Consider the following 17424-nt stretch of genomic DNA (forward strand, 5'->3'; position numbering starts at 1 on the left):
ATAGAATACTACACTACACTATATAATTCTACACTACACTATAGAATACTACACTATAGAATACTACACTACACTATAGAATACTACACTACACTATAGAATACTACACTACACTATAGAATACTACACTATAGAATACTACACTACACTATAGAATACTACACTACACTATATAATACTACACTATAGAATACTACACTACACTATACAATACTACACTACACTATAGAATACTACACTATAGAATACTACACTACACTATAGAATACTACACTACACTATATAATACTACACTATAGAATACTACACTACACTATACAATACTACACTACACTATAGAATACTACACTATAGAATACTACACTACACTATAGAATACTACACTACACTATAGAATACTACACTACACTATATAATTCTACACAACACTATAGAATACTACACTACACTATAGAATACTACACTACACTATATAATACTACACTATAGAATACTACACTACACTATACAAATACTTCACTACACTATAGAATACTACACTACACTATAGAATACTACACTATACTATAGAATACTACACAACACTATAGAATACTACACTACACTATAGAATACTACACTACACTATACAATACTACACTATAGAATACTACACAACACTATACAAATACTTCACTATACTATAGAATACTACACTACACTATAGAATACTACACTACACTATAGAATACTACACTACACTATAGAATACTACACTACACTATAGAATACTACACTACACTATAGAATATAGAATACTACACTACACTATAGAATACTTCAATACACTATAGAATACTACAATACACTATAGAATACTACACTACACTATAGAATATAGAATACTACACTACACTATAGAATATACGTAGAATACTACACTATAGAATACTACACTACACTATAGAATACTACACTATAGAATACTTCACTACACTATAGAATACTTCACTACACTATAGAATACTACACTACACTATAGAATACTACACTATAGAATACTTCACTACACTATAGAATACTTCACTACACTATAGAATACTACACTACACTATATAATTCTACACTACACTATAGAATACTACACTATAGAATACTACACTACACTATAGAATACTACACTACACTATAGAATACTACACTACACTATATAATTCTACACTACACTATAGAATACTACACTATACAATACTACACTACACTATAGAATACTAAACTATAGAATACTACACTATACTATAGAATACTACATTACACTATAGAATACTACACTACACCATAGAATACTACACTATAGAATACTACACTATAGAATACTACATTACACTATAGAATACTACATTACACTATAGAATACTACACTACACTATAGAATACTACACTATACTATAGAATACTACATTACACTATAGAATACTACACTATACTATAGAATACTAAACTATAGAATACTACTTTATACTATAGAATACTACACTATAGAATACTACACTACACCATAGAATACTACACTATAGAATACTACACTATAGAATACTACACTATACTATAGAATACTACATTACACTATAGAATACTACACTATACTATAGAATACTAAACTATAGAATACTACACTATACTATAGAATACTACATTACACTATAGAATACTACACTATAGAATACTACACTATAGAATACTACACTATACTATAGAATACTACATTACACTATAGAATACTACACTACACTATAGAATACTACACTATACTATAGAATACTACATTACACTATAGAATACTACACTACACTATAGAATACTACACTACACTATAGAATACTACACTACAGAATACTACACTACACTATAGAATACTACACTATAGAATACTACACTACACTATAGAATACTACACTATAGAATACTACACTACACTATAGAATATAGAATACTACACTACACTATAGAATATAGAATACTACACTATAGAATACTACACTACACTATAGAATACTACACTATAGAATACTTCACTACACTATAGAATACTTCACTACACTACACTATATAATTCTACACTACACTATAGAATACTACACTACACTATAGAATACTTCACTACACTATAGAATACTACACTACACTATAGAATACTACACTACACTATAGAATACTACACTACACTATAGAATACTACACTATAGAATACTACACTACACTATAGAATACTACACTACACTATATAATACTACACTATAGAATACTACACTACACTATACAATACTACACTACACTATAGAATACTACATTACACTATAGAATACTACACTATACTATAGAATACTAAACTATAGAATACTACACTATACTATAGAATACTACATTACACTATAGAATACTACACTACACCATAGAATACTACACTATAGAATACTACACTATAGAATACTACACTATACTATAGAATACTACACTACACTATACAATACTACACTACACTATAGAATACTACATTACACTATAGAATACTACACTATAGAATACTACACTATACTATAGAATACTACACTACACTATACAATACTACACTACACTATAGAATACTACACTACACTATAGAATACTACATTACACTATAGAATACTACACTACACTATAGAATACTACACTATACTATAGAATACTACATTACACTATAGAATACTACACTATAGAATACTACACTATACTATAGAATACTACACTACACTATAGAATACTACACTACACTATAGAATACTACACTATACTATAGAATACTACATTACACTATAGAATACTACACTACACTATAGAATACTACACTATACTATAGAATACTACACTACACTATAGAATACTACACTATAGAATACTACACTATAGAATACTACACTATACTATAGAATACTACATTACACTATAGAATACTACACTACACTATAGAATACTACACTATACTATAGAATACTACATTACACTATAGAATACTACACTATACTATAGAATACTACTCTAAACTATAGAATACTACACTATAGAATACTACACTATACTATAGAATACTACATTACACTATAGAATACTACACTACACTATAGAATACTACAATACACTATAGAATACTACACAACACTATAGAATACTACACTACACTATAGAATACTTCACTACACTATAGAATACTACACAACACTATAGAATACTACACTACACTATACTACACACTACACTATAGAATACTTCACTACACTATAGAATACTACACTACGCTATACAATACTACACTATAGAATACTTCTATACATACTACACAGTACTATACTTTACTATATACTATACTATTATTTCATCTGGTATTTTTAGATTCAACATGTTTATGTGACCACTTTTAAACCTACACACACAGACACACACACACACACACACACACACACACACACACACACACACACACACACACACACACACACACACACACACACACACACACACACACACACACACACACACAGAAGTGGAAAAAGGCTTTAAGACCTTTCATGTTGGAGGATATTTAATGCACAGAGAATATAAGTGAACTGTTAAAGACCCTGCACACACCCACTGGCTCGTTTTTCACACAGAGGCCGACAAATGCTGTTGTCAATCAGTCCGTCGAGACGCACCTCCTTTCCAGTTGGGAGCGCACCGGTGCTTCGCATCTGGATTTTACGCATCGGTCGGTCCACGCCTACAAGAACTGCCCGCCTCCCCCTGCTGCAACCCGCACACTCTGCTGTTGGCTTTTCACGGCGGAGACCTGTCGTCCTCCCCTCTCCCCCCCCTCTTTCCCCCCCCCCACAGCTTTGTCAGATCTCGGCTCTCCTTTTTCTTTCAATGGCCGTTCCGTGGCGTGATTTGCATTCAGCAGCGCAATAGTTAATGAGTGCCGGATGCGCCCTCACTCCAGCAGACCGCTACAGTACGAAGATGGCGTCGGAGGGAGCCAGCGGAGAGCAGCCTCCTCCGGTACAAACACTGGCAACCGCCGTGCTGGGAAGTATCGACACGGTAAGACATGAGGCTTTAGGGAAATGTGAAAGCCACACGGGTGTTTTTATCGGTGTGGCATTGGAGTAGTCACAGTGAAAAGGGGGAGGAATGCAGTGCGCATCTATTTCTCTCCAGCGGGATCCTGGCGACAATGTCTGGAGAAAAACAAGGGATTTGGTGTCGGTTTGAGGTGATAAATAACCCAAAGAGGCTCTAACAGGCTTGCAAACAGGCGGATAGCGTGTTTTCTTTTTTTAATTTCAGGCATGATAGTGAATTCTTTTGTTCGCCCTTTTGGCTGCTTTCAACATTCATCCCGCAGTTGTAATGTTATCCTGCGCCTGATCACAGAGAAATCGTTGCTTGCTACACAGGTTGATATGTATTACAGTAAATGGGTTAATACGCAGAGACTTAAATGCAACATGTTTGGCTGGCTGCTTGAGAGTTAAATCCTTAAAAAAAAAAAAAAAAAAAAAAAAAAAAAGATTTATCAAGGCTGGTGACAGATGTGTTTCCCTGCCAAAGGGTGAATCTTTTTTTTTTTTTTTTTTTTTTTTTTTACTCCACCTTTCTTTTTTTAAAAGAATTTGCAACTGATTTTCTGTTATGACTCAGGTTTTTTGTGGTTGCTCTGTTGGAAATGATTGTGGCATGAAAATGGGTCTTTCTTTCCCTAAAGTCCCCCCACTACACCAGTTAGTCCAGCATGAATCCTCACACGCTCCCACAGCTCACCTTACAAAGCTGTGACTCTTCCAATGGGTTACTCTTTGAGTGTCTGACAAGACCAGCAAGTCAAGGTGTCCTATTTTGTTTTAAAGAAGTATGTTTGTTGTTGAGCTTCACCTGTTTACACACACCGAGTTGTGATTTCTCTCGCTTGCCCTTTCGCAGGTTGAAGCATATGTGGCAGGGCAGTGGCTCCTCCACCCCTCTGTGCAAAGTGATCAATCTGTTGCCCCGACTGGCGGGAGGGAGGGAAGGAGGTCATATAGCCTTTCAGTTGCCTCTATAATGCAACCTGTCAGATCGCTGTTATCGAGCGGACACCTTAATGCAGAATGGGCAGTGATGCAGTTTTTGTGTCAGTTTTCGTCCTTTTGCCGTTCATAATGAATTTAGCCTCTGATTAACGCGGCTCTGCATCCCATTAAATCACAAAAAGCATGACTTCGGATTGTGAGATTGAAGAGGCAGGCCGGTGGAAATGTGTTGCTGGAATAGAAATCAGCCACAGTCCCTGAGGTGGGTGGGTGGGTGGTAGTGTGGGTGGGTTTGAGTTGAGTGGTGAGGAGATGGTGGGAGAGGAGTGCTGCGGGGGTGGATGGAGGGCAGAGGCAGCACAGTGGAGGGAGGAGGGGAGGGGGTGGAGGCCCGGTTCACCAGACACCTTTCTAAATTGGTCTTAATTTCAGTGACTCAGCTGGCATAGCTGGGAGTACTGGGAGCGCGCTCAGAACTGCCTCGAGGCTACTTTACATTTAGCGTTGAGGCGAACAGGTGCTCCAGAGACATGGGAGCTGGGCAGCCTCCTCAGCTCTGTCTTACCAGTCTCCCTGCCAACACACTCTTCCTTCTCCGTGCTCTGGCCAACGAAAAGGGGCTTCCGCCTCCAAAACCCTCCCACCCCCCCGCCTGCCACCATCATGCCTGCTGTGGTTAAATAAAGCACTTTGCTCTTTGCTTACCCCTGTCAGTCTCTCTGTTGTTGGCCAGAGGTGGGGGAAGTTTCTTGTTTGTGAGGGCTCTGAAGGACTGGCCACACATGGTCCAGAGAGGGGTCAGAGGTCAATGAGAGGCTCTCTGCCAGTCACCTCCTACTCATTTACCATAATACACATTAGTGTGACAAGACAGCATGTCTACAACTTGTCTAGAAGTTAAAGGAAAGGAACTTGGTTTTATTTTTACCAAGTGACGAGATCTGATAATGTGGCGAAATGCTAGAAGAGTCCAACAAGACAAGAAATACAAGCAGTGCCAGTGTAAGACAACCTTTTAGTTCACTTCAGATCTTTATTGCCACACAAGAGGAAAATCTTTCTGCAGTAAGAGAAGATGAAAACAGAAAACCATGGAAACGCAAACACAATAAAAAAAGACAACGAGACAAGAAGACAATAAAAGTGTTATATGCAGTTCAGACAATAGGGATGTTTGTTAAAAGCAAAGAAAACAGCAACAAGAAGCATAAAGATAAAAATGATTTAGTCATTCATTTGGAGGTGAAACTTAAAGTGAGCACCTGCAAAATGTTTAATTTGAATCTTTTGCACAGAGAAACTTTATTTTGCACAGCTGTGGGAACTACAGTAGGTGAAAGCTGAAGTGAGAAGTCTGCAAAATCAGATAAAAGATGGAGCGATTGGGTCGCTATTTTCACGTTTGCTATCTTTTCACCTCTAAATAAATGGTGAAATTGGTCTCATATGACTGCTCGATATGTAAAATGTTACCTTTTAACAGACAGGAATGATAGCCAAAGCTACAGAATAAAGCCTAGATGGTAGAAAAACACCAAATTTCCCTTTTAGAATGTGAGTGATTCAACCCCAACTTCAACCCTGTGATGTATTGTGTAATGGAGGCCTTTGAGCAGTCACCAGTTGTTATGTGGGATATGCTGCCATGTTGGAACAGTGCCATGAACATGAGTGGCTGTAATGTCATGGCTTCTTCCTCCTGACAACAACACACCATTTCTGTGCTGTGATACAAGGGTTCAAATTACCCCGTAAACAAGTAAGTTAAAGGGCTGGTTCACCCAAATACCTCTAGTGGTATCTTACCATGCAGATTTTATTGTCTTTTCCACATTTTGAGATGTTTGTCTCTTGAGATTTCTGCCTCTAACCCAACACAATGGAGGTAGATGTGATTTTTTGTTTTTGTTTCCAGCAATAAGAGTGGATCAGGTATTGCCCATGACGTGACTGATCCACATTAAATACAGTTTCATCATCAATATTTCATTCAGTCACAGTGGAGTGCCACAGCAGTCCCCTTGCTTCATGTTATCTTACTTCACTGACATAGTGAGGTATGCAGATCTTAAATTTCGGAAAAACGTAGTACAGGTTTCTTATCAGTACCTACTCTGTCCCAACAGACACCCTGAGCTGAGGTATCTGAATCAGTATCAACAGAGAAAAAGTTGTCACCTGTCACTTACCTTTAGTGGTATGTGAGATATACAGATAGTTTTGGTTTTATTTGTCCGAAACCATCATGTAATCGACATGAATACCTTTTTTTCACAGACCGTGAAGCGTAACAGTTGATAGCGTGATAGTAAACTGGTGATAGCGTGAGACCGACATCTCAAAACTTTAACAAGGCAAATAAAAAACTATCTGTGTGGCTAGATTCTACGAGAGTTAAACGAGACTATGTGTTTTATGATCATTTTAAGCTCATCCGGCCCTGCAGTTCATATTGATTTCCCCATCTTCCCTCCATAACCATTGGCAACCCCTCATGGGCGTCTATTTACAGGCTGTCATCATCACACAGTTTTGTTCTCCAAGTAACAGGACACAAGCCTGCAAGAAACCTACAGGCCTAAGCAGGCTGTTGCCAACAGAACACAGTGGAGGAACTTTGCACAGAGTAAGCGGTTCCTCTCCCTTGTGGCTCAGAGTGAAATGACACAGGCCTTATTAAGTGGACCGGGGCTAACAGCGAGCCTCTGACTGGCAGCCAGGCTGCTCGTGCCCTTGGCGCACAGCACACGGCTCATGGAACAAATTAGTGTTCGCTTCCCTCACCTGCTCACTGTGCAGAAATGCCAGAGAGAAGGAGCCCTCTGCCCTCCACCCTCACTTCACAACCAGCCGAGACCCCATGACAGCACAGCATGGATCAGGGTTTGCCGTCCATCAAGGCTCCCCGAGTCGTCCAATTCTCTGAGCGATGAAAATGCTGCCGGGAAAGAAAAAGGGGGCTCGAGGATCGATTGGACGGCTTGATAGGAATGAATCAATCCCTTGGAATCTCTTCGGCTTTTACTTCCAAGCTTGCCGTGATCACATCAGTATAAAAACGTGGTTTGACTAAACTGAAACATGTGATTGATGCAACACTTTCCAGCTCCTTGTTCTGAAAATGAAAAAAATAAGGTCCATAAGAGTGAGCAGGCACCAGACATAAGCACTGATTTCTTGATATAACGTGATGTTTTTCAGCACCTGTCTCAAGAAAGCTTTTCTGGCTAAAGCATCATATTTTAAGGGAAAGCACTGGCCTGTTTGTTCATTTTTTTTTTAGATTTATTACCTCTGTTCCAGTTGTTTGAGCATGAACTTTTCCCCTCACGGTGAAATAAACAACGTCACAGGAGCGTGTAAAGGACACATAGAAGGCAGCAGCTTGTTGAAAGCTCAGACCGGCCTGCATAAAGTCATATTTTGTGCTTGTTGGTTGAGAGAGACCTCTGGAGACGTGTATGGATCCTTGATGAAATGGAATAATCTTGGCTGAGGCTGAGATGTAGTTTTGTAAATCAGTCCTAAATGGCAGGTTGACAACTTAGACGTCACCAGAATGAGTAGGTAGCAATCTGCCTGATGTGCTCCTGAGCCAAAGACGCTCTTCCTCCATTTGCCTTTCCCATCTTTGGTTATGAAGGTTTTATTGAACAAATAGCCCGATGTAAAGCTTCCAGATATTGGGAATGCAGCTGTGCCTCCAGAAGGCTTTTTCAGCAGATGGCTGCAGTTTAGTCGCCAACACGGTAATTGGAAATTCTTCTGTCACCGAGCTCCACGGTTATCTTTTTGGCCTTTCTTTGTGAGGTTACATCATTTTTGTAGTCGTCCGGCCAAGAATGTCACTAATTTTCCTCACTGGGGTTTTACTTTAAATGCCATTCAGGCAACCTTAACACAACAATTTGACACTGTGCTGTTTACGGATGTGAAAATGTTGTCACCTTCTTCTTCTCCTTCTGTCTCCCTCTCTTTTAGATATTTTAGATAATTATTTTGTCACCCCACCCTTCCCCCCAAAAAACTATGTCTTGATGAAAAATACTTTAGATTATTATTGAATGTTAATACTAGTAAAGCCAGGCTTCCATCACAAAAGTAATTTCACTGGTCAAAATGGCCTCTTTCTCAGCATTACCTTATCATACTGTACATTAGGGATGCAACTAACAAGTATTTTCATTTCCAGTGTCCAAGGAGATTTAAAATTGCATAATTTGCCCCAACAACTGTCCCAAACCCAAACGTCTTCAATTTACAAAGATATCAAACCGAAAAGCAGCAAGTCCTCACATTAAGAAGCTGGAAACAGAGATAGTTGGGGGTGTTTTATTGAAATATTACTTAAATTATTCATTAGTTATCATTAATCGACTAATCATTTAAGCTGTAGTGTATTATTTATTATCTAGTGCACTAATATATTATTTATTATTATGACTACTGTTGAATTAACATGAAAAAAAAACCATGTTGATGCTATAGCTCATCCTGTCTGAGCGAATTATCACTGATAACCTACTTTTGGGGGGGTTAAAACTGTAATAATGCAACTTTTTTATTCTTTGAGTTTAAGTTTTTATTTGTATATAAAATGGTTGCACAGCCCTCCCAGCTATTGAAGCTAGTTGAAACTATATCTCATTGTTAAATGGAACCCTCATAATGAAGTGGGTGTACTCAGAAATAAATGATTTAAATAGAATTAAATGAAGTCAGTTGGAAGTAGTGAGTCAGGCAGTACTGAATGACAAATATTGTCTCTAAATGAGGAAAGGAAATGGTTATATTTGTCCTCTTAAGTTCATACCACTTTTAGGTTTGAGTAACCCCCTGAATAAACAGTCATTGCTGCTTTTAATGAAAGCTGACTGAAATTGACTTGACCTGAAACAAGTCCTGCCTTCTTCCTGTAAACCCACAAGGCCGAGCCAACACATGGCCGTCTAGCTTTTTAAAAGTGGACCGGAAGAAGCTTTTAATTGACATGAGGGGAAGCATGAAGTGGTCTGGTCACTCCCAATTACAGTCATCTCCACCCGTAAGCCCTGCGGTCACCACTGACCATGTAGGTGCTTAATGACCTAGCTAAATGTAATTAGGCCTTAATGGCTTTGAGGTAGAACGAGACATCTAGCCTAATTTGAGGGCTGCACTTAATGAGACCAGTTGGACACTGGGAGTGAGTGGAACATTCGTCATGTTAGCAACTTTTTTTTCTTTTTTTCTGGTGGAGTTCATATGAAGTAGTCAACATTTTGGATGTGTGTTATACTATACGAATGGATTTGTGGTTGGTTTTTGATCTTTTTTTTTTTTTACGGGTTAGGGTTAGTTGCAGTCGCATAATACAGCACAATCTTTTCCACCATTAGCAACATTGTGGGTAGGTAGGAGTCCCAAAGTTTGATTGATTTGTGTAATGATTCTGAATACTGTACATGTTACTATGACAGTGGAGAAGTGAAAATGAATGTATGTGTGTGTATTTGGGTACTTGTCTCAAAGAAACATTGCTGATGATTAATTCAAGCAACTGTGTGCATATGTACATACAGTATGCCCCTATTAATGCTAACGTTAGCTTGCCAGCACACTAAATTTTACATGTTGTATGATAACTCTGGTTGTTGACAGTAGATTTTCAGTATAGTACATGTTACTATGACAGTGCAGAATTGAAAATGTGTGTGTGTGTTTATGTGTTTGTACTTGGCATTTGACTCGAAGAAACATTGCTGATAATTAATTAAAGAAACTGTGGACATATGTTTATACAATACATGCATGCTAACGTTGCCATGCCAGCATGCTACATTTTACATGCTGTGTGGTAAAGCTCAATAAATCAATCAGACTTTATTTGTGTAGCACTTCACAGACAAATACAATGAAATAAAGGATGCTGAACCTGCAGATTTCAACTAGGGCTGTGCAGTATGATGATATATATCATGTGACAATACGGATACGTCTGTCGTATCTTATTATGCTCTTTAGTGTATTTCGTTGTGACTAAAAAATTACGTGGTGGGGGAGGGGGAAGCATGGACCACTTATCCACTGAATTAAAATTTTCTATATCCAGATAGGTATCATTATCGGCATATAAAATTACCTGTATCAGGATGTAAGATTTTGGTCATGGTTGTGGAAACAATTCGATGGATATTAAAGAAGTTTTAAGGTTTAATGCTTGTGTTTGTATTGATTGCATGATTGTAACATGTTTGTGTGCTGTGTTACAGAAATGTGAGTTCAACATGGATAACCTGAGCAAGCCAGAGCTGCTCACCCTGCTGAGTATCATGGAGGGAGAGCTGGAGGCCCGAGACCTGGTCATAGAGGCCCTGAGGGTGAGTCCGAATGACACACTTACACAAGTCTAAACTTCTCAGCTTAAAACGAACACAGCCTATTTCGGAGCAGATTGCCTTTGTTGAACAGTCTTGAGATGAGACGATTAGCCGTAATTGTGACCCAGAATTGAGTTTGTGTCACTCGGCTTAATGAACGATAAATGTGATGAATTCCGCTAAATGAACGCGATATCACAAAATCTGAATCTGTGGCGTTATCCCAGAAATATGCAGAACACTTGTGTGACCACGATGAAAGACTGTGCCTCACGGTTTCTTTCTTTCCTTTTGTAATTACCCACAGATAAGCAGCCTCTCTAATTGCCTTTCTTGAAAGGGAGCTGGCTGAGCGACTGGTTAGCACTTTGTTTCCTTCCTGAAAGGCCAGTGTGCTCAAATCAACCCGGCACCACCCGCTCAACTAGCAGTGATTATACAGATGATTGAACTCGCTGGTTTCTGGCTTCTTTTTGTTCCTCAGTGACCAGTGAAGACTAATTAGGTGGATGCTGTTTGGTTTTTATCTGCCAGTAGAAACTCTAGGTGAATACTGCTATATTATTTATTTAGTGAACTTTAAAGATGGCAAGTTTAGTCTCTTCAATCAGCCACATCAGTAGGTAAGCTACCTGCCATTGTGGGAAAGTTAACTTTTTATAATGTGAACATATACTAGTCACTGGCAAATCTACAAATCATCACAGCCAGTTTCATAATTTACCAGAATTTGACTGGTGGCTGGCGCTAATTTCCCATCCTGCTCTGGTGGTAATATTGTCATTTAGGGGATTTCCACCTACACTTTAAAAAAGATAATGTTCACTATTTGTTGCCTTTTTGGATTATACCTTGATTTTTGTTTCTAAATATTATGATAATAAGGATCTGAAATCGATTTGCAGCACGTTGTGTCCTACATCAATATCGCTGGATGCTTTCAAACAGTAATGTTGCAGCAAACTTATAAAATCAATTTTAAAAAGAGTTGAGGCAGTGGTCACACATCTCCACAGCTGGTGGGAAAGTAAACCAGCGCATATGTTGTTTGAACCCAATCTATAAAACCTGTAATGAGTGTTGAGCTAAGCTGCTTACTGTCAGCAATTGGTCTACCTGCCATTACACTGTAGTCTGCTCTTTGCAGTGTGTCCTGCACTTCATTTAAACACAATGAAATATGGTTGTGAGGTTGTGAGGTTCAGTGTCTGCAAAGCTTGAACCTTTACTGTCCTTGGTGAATGAAATAGAGCTGGAATGTGTGCGTGTGTGTGTGTGTGTGTGTGTGTGTGTATTATACAGCGTAATAGGTGTGCGATGACGGCATGGTTGAGTTTAAATGGACGACATTGATCTGTGGTTACTTAACACTGATGCTGCACAGATGATGACTCTGTGTGGTGTCCCTGCAGACGAGGAGACAACCTGTCTCGCCCTCACGTTGCAGGTCGCCTCACTCTCTGCAGGGGCAGGTATACCAAGTTATTTCTGAACAAACTCTTGCATGTCCCTCTTTGGCTTTGCACCTCTGTATTTAGGTCAGAATCTGTGCCTCAGTTTGTCCACGCTCTACTTTAAGGCTTTTTTTAATAGGCTCTAAATGTGCGACTCATTCCTACACATACACTTTCAGCTTGAAGGCTTGTCATTGATGCTCTGGAACAATACATAGAGCCTCCATGCTTTGCTCCAAACACTGAAGCAGGGATCGAACCGGTGACCTTTTAGTTTTCATAACCATCCCTAGTGTTCTGGTGGTGTTTTTTGCTGTTCAGCTTGCAGACATTTTGTTCGGTTTCTGTGATATTGAGCCTATTGTGCAGCTTTACGGTCATTGACCTTGCTGATATTGAACAGCACCTAATAACTCCCTACCTCTCTCCACACAGTGATTTGAATCTTTTACTTACTTTTCCTCTCACCTCCCTCTTCTTTTTTCATTCAGGTCCATATTTTATGCTTCGTCATACCTTTCAACTGTCATCTTTTCTTTGAATTTAGGACAGTCTGAGCCCCAATGTCACCTTTTCTCTGTCCCTTTGTGTTTTTGTTATTGGCTCTTTCCACCGCCACTTCACCCATGTTTTCTGCTGGCATTAAGGGTCCCTGCAGGCCCCTTCTCCCCTGTGGGTGGATATCCTATCCAGGTTTCAATGAAATAAGCCTGGTCTCTGCTGCCCTGACGGCTCTCGCAAAACACAATGAGCCTGTTTGTTCTGTCGCAGATAAGCCCCATCCGAGAGAGAGACAGAGACAGACAGAGGAAGAGACAGAGAGGAACAGAGATTGAAGAAAGGGAGGGTGGGAAGAAATAAAAGAGATACAGTGGAAATAGTCAAGAAAGATGCATCGAGGGTGAGAGGCCTAGATCGTCCGTTCGGATCTGACTGAAGGCGATGGAGGACGGATGAGATGCGAAAGCGGGGGTGAAAAGTGGAGGCCTGGTATCGTCTCTGACAAAGCGGGACAGTGTGACAGAGAGGATTAAGCCAACTGCTCCCAACCACTCGCTTTCCAGTTCTTTCTCCACCCCCCCCCCGACAATAGCTAGAAGAAAAGCATCATCTGGCAACCAGCTGAAGGGCTATCAATGTCACTGCACAATGATGTCCCTTTTTGTTTTTTAAATCAAACCACAAATCAAGCTAACTAGCCTCATTAGTCAGCATTTCCAAAGCACCTTACACTGGCACAGTTACAAAGAGCTACACACACAGAACTGAGTATTGTGTCCTCTCAGTTTTAGTTCATGTTGTTTTTCGTTGTCTTGGTCCACCAATTCCCCACTGGACCATTTATCGGCCCCCACACCAAATGGAAGGTCCAAACTTCCATGGCTTGGCACATCTACAACGATTGTTTGCCGTGTTTGGGTGTTATTAAGAAGCTTTGGTGCCGCAGATTAATTAACGTGTGGCTAAAGCTGGCTGAGCTGCCGTATCAGGTTTCATCCTGGAAAAAAGAAAGGAGGCCGTAAGCAGATTAGTTGAACAACAGCGATATCACATGATTACCGTGGCTGACGGCAACACAAGTCACCCATTCTTCTGGGCCAAGAGCTTTTCAGAGGGCATTTGGAGACTCCATCTTTACCCAAATCTCAGAGCAGGAAACAAACTGTTTTATTTGTATTGACAGGCCACAGCCGCAAAGCGCATTTCCAAAATAATGAAGCTGCTTTCACTGTTTTATCAACTGGGTACATTTTGGCTGAGTAGCTTCCTGAGTTGAAGTGGATAAGCTTACGAGCCAGAACTAAAATTAAGTGTTTGGCCAATGGCCAATGGTAATTTCCCGCTAATACAAAGAACAGTTTTACAAAAACACAACACTGTGTAAAGCTTCTTCAGTGTTGGTTATAGAAAGCATGAACGCAGAAAATCTGAAGGTCAGTAAAACTATTATTAATGTCCTTGACATTCCTACACTGGTAAGAAGTGAATGTCTGAAAGCCACCATCCATCAGTCATGTCATCAAGGCAGTAAAAGATAAGCACTCGATGACTGTTAATGGCCCTTTGTTATCCCAATAAGGGAGAGCAAATCCTGACGAAGTAACATTCACTCTCCTTTTAGCTCTGGTTTGGTCTCCACCAACTCCTGAGAATTATATTTGGGGCTTTATCTGCTAGATTGTTTACATTTCTTTACCATCTAGTTGCATACTTAGATTTTCAGTTTTTTCCATGCTGGGCAGTTAGCAGTTTCATTGCCTGATCTGGCGCACTTGAAATGGCTCCATATATTTTGCAGAGCTTTGCATTCAACCATATTGTCTGTGTGCAGCTAGAGAACCAAAACGATAAGATAGCAGAAACTAAGCTTAGGCTACTCACAAAGTGAGGCTGTACCCAAATCTGGATGTTTCCAGTTGAGTCAGTAGTTTAGGCTGAAAATTCAACTTTTGGAAGAGAGCGGTTATTTCACTTCTCCGCCCGGCTGCATTTCAATCCATATTGGTCATACTGTAGGTCAGTGAGAACATCCTAGAGCACAACGTGGCGCCTCTGCTGTGTGGCTGCTGACAGAGCTGTTAGCCAGTGACTCAGTCACACAGGACGGCAGCGGAGGACGTTTTTTACCAGCGACTGATTCAAAAGTAGTTTAGCTGACTTTGCTAACATTCAGTATCAGAGCTGAGAGCGTTGAAGCAGAAAGGAGTCACGCTACCATTTGCTTTGGTCACCCTTGTCTGTTTCCATCACAGTCAGTTTTTGGTCAAAACTTGATTTGTATTTGCAGTTTTAAAAAATGCAATGATTTGGCTGACTAAATGAAAATGGACTTCTGGCCATCGACTCAAAGAGATGCAAAAAGCTGTGTAGAGCCATTTTATTCAATGTTTATATAAAAAATACCATTTAAAGGACTAGTGTGTAGAATTTAGTGACATCTAGCTTAACAGGCTTGGCAGAAAAGGAATATATTATTGGTGTATAATCCCATGAAAATAATGAGCTCTATATCTACATAGACAGTGGGTCCCCTCCCACTGAGGCCACCATGTTGCACCGCCATGTTTCTACAGTAGCCCAGAAAGGACAAACCAAACACTGTCTCTAGAGAAGGCTTTTTGCTTTTTTCACAAGTGTCTGGGCCTCAGTAGGTTCTCCTACACGCTTGGGAGCGAAGAGTGAGGGTGGGAGGGAGTATATTAATTTGGTTGCCATCTGCAACCTCACTGGTACATGGCACTAAATCTAACACACTGGTCCTTTTAATAAAGCTTGAACTAATAGCCTCTTAGTAATATCAAAACATTGCAAGTGGCTGCTTCTAAATCCATCATGTGGAAACAACAAGGCACAAACATTGCCAGATCAGTAGTTCCTTTTTTATAAATAATTGAATGAAACTTCACTTCCACTCATTAATTGTACTCTGTGAGCCATGATAACTGTTTGGACAGTTTGTCAAACTGTTTCTAACTGTTGGGCAGTTATGTGCTGTGAGCTTTGGTCTCAGTGTGGAGAGAGACGGATTGTACAGAAGGAGGTGTCCAGATTAGACGTCTGTGCTTCTGTGAAAATGACTTCATGGGATGATTTCACTGGCAAGAAGTGATCACTGGACAGAAAATGAAAACTCATGTAGTGACCAGGCAATAAAACTATCTGGGGATAAGTGCAAAACCAGCTTGATGAGTAGTGCCTTAGTAATTGTGACATTTTAACTTTACTTAACTCCGAATTCGTTTGCAGCCTTTTAAGCCTTTTCTAAAATGTGTTTCCTCTTAAAGTTTTAAATGTCTGTAAAGCACTGCCTTGTGTATAAATGATTTCTAGATATGAATCTGATTGCCTTTGTAAGCAAGCAATGTCAAGGTTAGTAATACCATTCCTGAAGCAGCTCTCATGTTTATTAAATGCTTCCCCTTTCCAAAATAACCTCTACCAACTGAATGAGTGCTGTTCTTGAGGTGGATCGGGGTAACAATCTCTCGGTGATGTTTTGAGAATCCAGATGGGCGGTCGGCTTTATCAGCCCACCAGCGTCCGGGCCGCATGCAGACAGGCCTCCTCGGGAGGTCATGTGATCTGCCATATGACTAAGAGAGCCCGTGGAGCTGCTGTCAGCACTGGGCTCATACATGCTTAGCACAACACAACACATGCCCCGAGCCATCAGGCTTTCTCCAGCGTCACGTTATCTTCGACCATCTAGCTATTTAAGGCATGCCCTGTTGCTGGGCTTTTCCAGCTCTCCTACCATCCAACCCCCTTCCTCCCCACACATACACTCAGCAATGTTTTTCTTTTTCTATATCTCTGTTGATCTCTTTTTGTTCCCGTAAAATCTTTGCATTTTGGACTTCCTGCCTTCTTTCTGTGTTGCCCCTTTGTCGATCACTGCTTCTTTGTTTCTATCTCTGTTCTTATCTCTTTGGACAGAGCTCATTACTCATCATTACTGTCTTTCTTGCATTGTCTCTCCTTGCACATAAATCTTTGAATTTGGGTCTTTCTCTCACTGTATCTCTCTCACTCTCCGGGCAACCACAGCTA

The 17424-nt window shown here is 39.9% G+C and overlaps 1 protein-coding gene across 1 annotated transcript in view; it reads left to right on the top strand.

Moving 5' to 3' along the window:
- Positions 1-3963: 3963 nt before the first annotated feature.
- cttnbp2 (cortactin binding protein 2) overlaps positions 3964-17424 on the top strand; it is a 115694-nt gene continuing 102233 nt past the window's right edge. Inside the window, exons 1-2 of the mRNA XM_062420423.1 lie at positions 3964-4092; positions 11312-11419. Of these exons, the coding sequence (XP_062276407.1) occupies positions 3964-4092; positions 11312-11419 (237 nt within the window). The remainder of the gene's footprint in view (positions 4093-11311; positions 11420-17424) is intronic.

Source organism: Scomber scombrus, chromosome 6 (assembly GCF_963691925.1).
Source record: "Scomber scombrus chromosome 6, fScoSco1.1, whole genome shotgun sequence".
In the NCBI taxonomy this organism is placed as follows: Eukaryota; Metazoa; Chordata; class Actinopteri; order Scombriformes; family Scombridae; genus Scomber; species Scomber scombrus.